This window comes from Theropithecus gelada, chromosome 6 (assembly GCF_003255815.1).
Source record: "Theropithecus gelada isolate Dixy chromosome 6, Tgel_1.0, whole genome shotgun sequence".
NCBI lineage: Eukaryota > Metazoa > Chordata > Mammalia > Primates > Cercopithecidae > Theropithecus > Theropithecus gelada.
In genome coordinates this window covers 137,442,939-137,447,296 of record NC_037673.1, presented here as the reverse complement: position 1 = coordinate 137,447,296, position 4,358 = coordinate 137,442,939, and the positions used below count along the sequence as shown (strand labels likewise).

At 44.2% G+C, this 4,358-nt stretch overlaps 1 protein-coding gene across 1 annotated transcript; it reads right to left on the bottom strand.

The window, feature by feature from the left end:
- Positions 1-982: 982 nt before the first annotated feature.
- PCDHB4 (protocadherin beta 4) lies at positions 983-3,927 on the bottom strand. The gene has a single exon (XM_025388912.1). It carries the CDS (start codon positions 3,596-3,598, stop codon positions 1,211-1,213), a length of 2,388 nt encoding a protein of 795 aa, XP_025244697.1. The 5' UTR covers positions 3,599-3,927; the 3' UTR covers positions 983-1,210.
- Positions 3,928-4,358: the final 431 nt, after the last annotated feature.

The following is a 4,358-nucleotide window of genomic DNA, read 5'->3' as shown; positions in this document are numbered from 1 at the left end:
TGCAATGCAACTTTGGCATAATGGAGAAGTTAAATTAATTCAAAATAACTGAAGTTTACATTAAAGAACAAGCAAAAATAATTAAGCGTTTAAAAATGATTTTTGTAAAGACTGTCCATATCTGCAAAGCAATGTACAGTGAAAAACCTGAGATCAACTGATTACCAGATTTAAACAGAATAGCCAAGGTGCAGAAGAAATTTCCTAATTCTTTTGAAAGATGGGGAGAAGCTGTAGGAAAACCAAAAGATATATACATATTAAAGTATACTTGGATTTCTATTTATAGGGAGTAAAAGGGAGCACAAGGAGACTTATGATGCTCTCAAGAGTCTTGATTTTGGGGAGAAATTTGGGGCTTATTTCAGATTCTGAGTTTTTTTTTTTTTTTTTTAAGATGATACCAGGCCGTGATTTAACACTTTTATTTATTGAAAGGTTATGGCAAATTATATGAGATTTTTCTCTTTAATAATTATTTGTAAATAAGTTATTTTGATAGAATTTAATATTAGCATTTATGGATCATTACAATGTGCTAGGTAAGTAGCAACCAAATAAACAAAATAATCACTAGAGGTATGGTGGTCACGAGAAGAAAAGGACCACAATTTTAGTGTGTTACTAATGTAATGAAATGCATGTTTATATACAATTTGTGAAAAACGAGTATACTAAATTTTATACTCATGGCTATTAGGAGGGCTTAGCCTAGTATAGTCAACCAGGAAGGACAAGGCAATTATAAAGTTAAATACAAAAATTTCAAACACTCTGGCCTTGCAAACATTAAGTTACATGGTAAAGACAGGCACAACGAATATTGAGAAATTCAAGAGTTCATATATTCACTTAAATGTTCCATTAAAAGATGTTAATTTAAGGATTTCATTAAAATATAATTTATTTTTATCCTAATTGGTCACAGAAAGATTATGGTCACAGAAAGATTAATTATATGGTCACAGAAAGATTAATCACCAATAGATCAAATATAGAGAAAATCCATGCTCAATATCCAGTATAACTAAAAATGTTAAGTGCAATTAATAGCAATAAAAAAGGGACAAATTTAGCTCTATCAGGGACATGCGTAGGTTTGAAATTGTGGTATGAGTATTTAGATAACTAGACAATTTTTTAAAATAAAGGCATTGCAATGGGAAGTTTGACAAAACTAATAAACGGTTCACTAAACTAAATACAACACTTAACTGAATACAAAGCTATTCCTGAAGTTGGGGTTTTCCTTAACTTCCCTCCCGGTGTCCTGGACCAAGAGATTAGGAAATATTGGCTTCAGGAACTTGAACTCACCAGTCCCAGAGTCTCCTGTCAGACACACCTCGTACTGGTAGCTCTGGGACAGGGTCTCCGTGCCGCTCACGCCCACCTGATGCCCTGGAAAGGGGCCCTCGGGCACCGAGCAGCGACCCACAGAGGCCGCCCTGCTCCTCCTGCACAGCCGCACCGCCACGAACAGGAGCACCGACAAGAGGAACAGCGACGACACCGAGGCCAACGCCACCACCAGGTAGATGGTGAGCGAGTCGTTCTGGGCCTGGGCCAGGGCCGCCTCCGGGAGCGGCAGGTAGGGCTGGGAGAAGCCATCCACCAGGAGCACGTGCAGCGTGGCAGTGGCCGAGCGCGGAGGCTCGCCATTGTCCTTGACCAGCACCACCAGCCTGTGCTTGGCCGCGTCGCGCTCGCTCAGGAGCCTTGCGGTGCGCACCTCGCCATTGTGCGCCCACACGCCGAACAGCCCGGGCTCGCTGGCCTTGAGCAGCTGATACGACAGCCAGGCGTTCTGGCCCGAGTCGCCGTCCACCGCCACCACCTTGGTCACCAGGTAGCCCGGCTCGGCCGCCCGGGGCACCAGCTCGGTGCAGGGCGCGGAGCCGTTCTGCAGCGGGTGCAACACGAAGGGCGAGTTGTCGTTGGCGTCCAGCACCAGCACGCGCACCAGTGCCTCGCTGCTCAGTGCCGGGGAGCCGCGGTCTGCAGCGCCCACGCCGAACTCGAACACCTGCAGGGCCTCGTAGTCCAGCGACCTGAGGGCAAACAGGTGGCCGTTGTCCACGTTGATGGAGACCAAGGAGGCGAGGGGCAGCTGCGGGTCCTGGGGCGGCAGCAGCAAGTATGTGACTTGGGCGTTGGTGCCTGAGTCTCTGTCTGTGGCGCTGACACTGCCGATGTGCAGGGCGGGGCTGTTGTTCTCGCGGACGAACAGGGTGTAGGAGGTTTGGGTGAAGGTGGGGGCGTTGTCATTGACGTCGGAGACCTGCACGGTTATGCTCTGCTGGGTTTTCAGCCTGGGTGTCCCCAAATCAGTGACGGTGATGGTGATGTTGTACTCAGCTCTGGTCTCTCTGTCCAGTGGTCTCTCTGTTACCAGGGTGTAAAAATTCTTCAAAGTTGGTTTTAGAACAAACGGTAGATTATCTGGAATAGAGCAAATCGTCTTTCCATTTTCTCCGGAATCTCTATCTCGAATTCGGAAGATAGAGACTACCGTCTCAGGAGCATTTTCTGGGATGGAGCTGGTGAGTGAAGATATGATAAGTTCTGGGGGATTGTCATTCACATCCACCACTTCTATGACTACAGTGCCTTTCCCAGAAAGGCCTCCTCCATCTGTGGCCTCAATTTCTACATGGTAAGATTTAATTTTTTCGAAATCCAATTTTTTTTTCAGTAGTATTTCTCCCGTGACTTCATTTATTGAGAAAGTTTGTTTAATTTCATCTGATGCTTGGAATAAGCCATAAGAAACACTCCCGAAGTTTCCAGCATCTACATCTCTAGCTAAGACCCTAACAATTGGAGAGTCTAGGGGGCTGTTTTCCAGGACCTGCACCCCATATGGAGTGTGCACAAACTCAGGAGCATTGTCATTGATGTCCATGATCAGGATTCGAACCATGATAGTGCCAGACCTAGGTGGAGACCCACCATCCAGCGCCACGAGGGTTAAGCTGAACTCAGATTGCTCCTCTCGATCCAGTGGTTTGTCCTGCACCAAATCTGGGTATTTCTTGCCCTCACTATGATTTCGAGTGAGAATGTGAAAATGAGAATTGGGGCTGATTGTGTATTTTTGGAGACCATTGCTGCCCACATCCAAATCCTCAGCTATTAGCAACGGAAATAGAGTCCCCGGCTGACTATTTTCTGGTATTTTCAAGAGCACTTCCCTTTCAGGGAATACTGGAGAGTGATCATTTATGTCCTGGATCAATAATTCTCCTTGAAAAAATTTCACAGGCATTTCCAGGAACACTTGGAAATGCAGTATACACGGTTCAATAGGACCACAGAGCTCTTCCCGGTCTAGTTTCTCCCTCAGAAACAAATCTCCAGTCTGACGATCCAGCTGCAAACGCTGCTTGTCATCGTCAGACACCACCCTGGCTGACCGGGCGGCCAGTTCTGCAATTCCCAGGCCCAGATCCTTGGTCAGATGAGCTACAAAGGAGCCGCTCTCTGTTTCCTCCAACACAGAATAACGAATAGGCTCAAGGTGAACCTGAGACAAGAACACCATCAAAATAAAGGCCAACACTTGCCTGTTTGGATGAATTCTCCCTAGCTTCTTCATGTTGGAGTCCAGGTCCTTATATCCAATCCCTTCAGCAACCACAAGACTTTAGACATTCAATTCTAAAATCTTGCTTGGAGGAATTATCACACAGTTGCTTTTAATATTAAATTTGTTTAGTATATCGCTGCCCCAAGCCGTTGATAAACCTGCACTGCTTGCAACGCTTCTTCCGTGTGTTTTTTATTGCGTCTAAGCGACACAAAAGAATACGCGAGCGTTTTAGGACTCTTTATTCACAACTTAGCCTGCAGCGCCACCCTGCGTCTTGACTGAGAAATTAACAACTTCAAGACAGCGTATTTGGGAAGTTTTCAAATGAAAGCCATTTTTAACTGTACAGAATTTTTACAAACTTTGTTATTACATTAAACTGCATAATTTAAAAGGTTATTTCATTACAGTGCATGAACCAGAATAATCATGAGCACAAATCAAGAAGATATCTCAGTCTCCCCACACCCTTATCAGTGAAACTTCAAAGAACTCCATTTCTTTACATAATCCAACCACAGGAGACAAATTTTTATACACTTCCAATTCAATTCATAATAGTTACATATATTCTTTTAAAGAATGTGAGAACTTTGTGATGATGCAAAAGTTTAAGATGTTCTCTATACATGGTCTAAAGGGGGACTACTTTGAAATGATAGGTTCTATTTTCCTACTTTAACGTGCAAATAGTAATACAGGTGAATAAACAGGTATCTTATTTTGTATCAAGTAATTTACGGTGTGAACCTACACTGAACCTAGG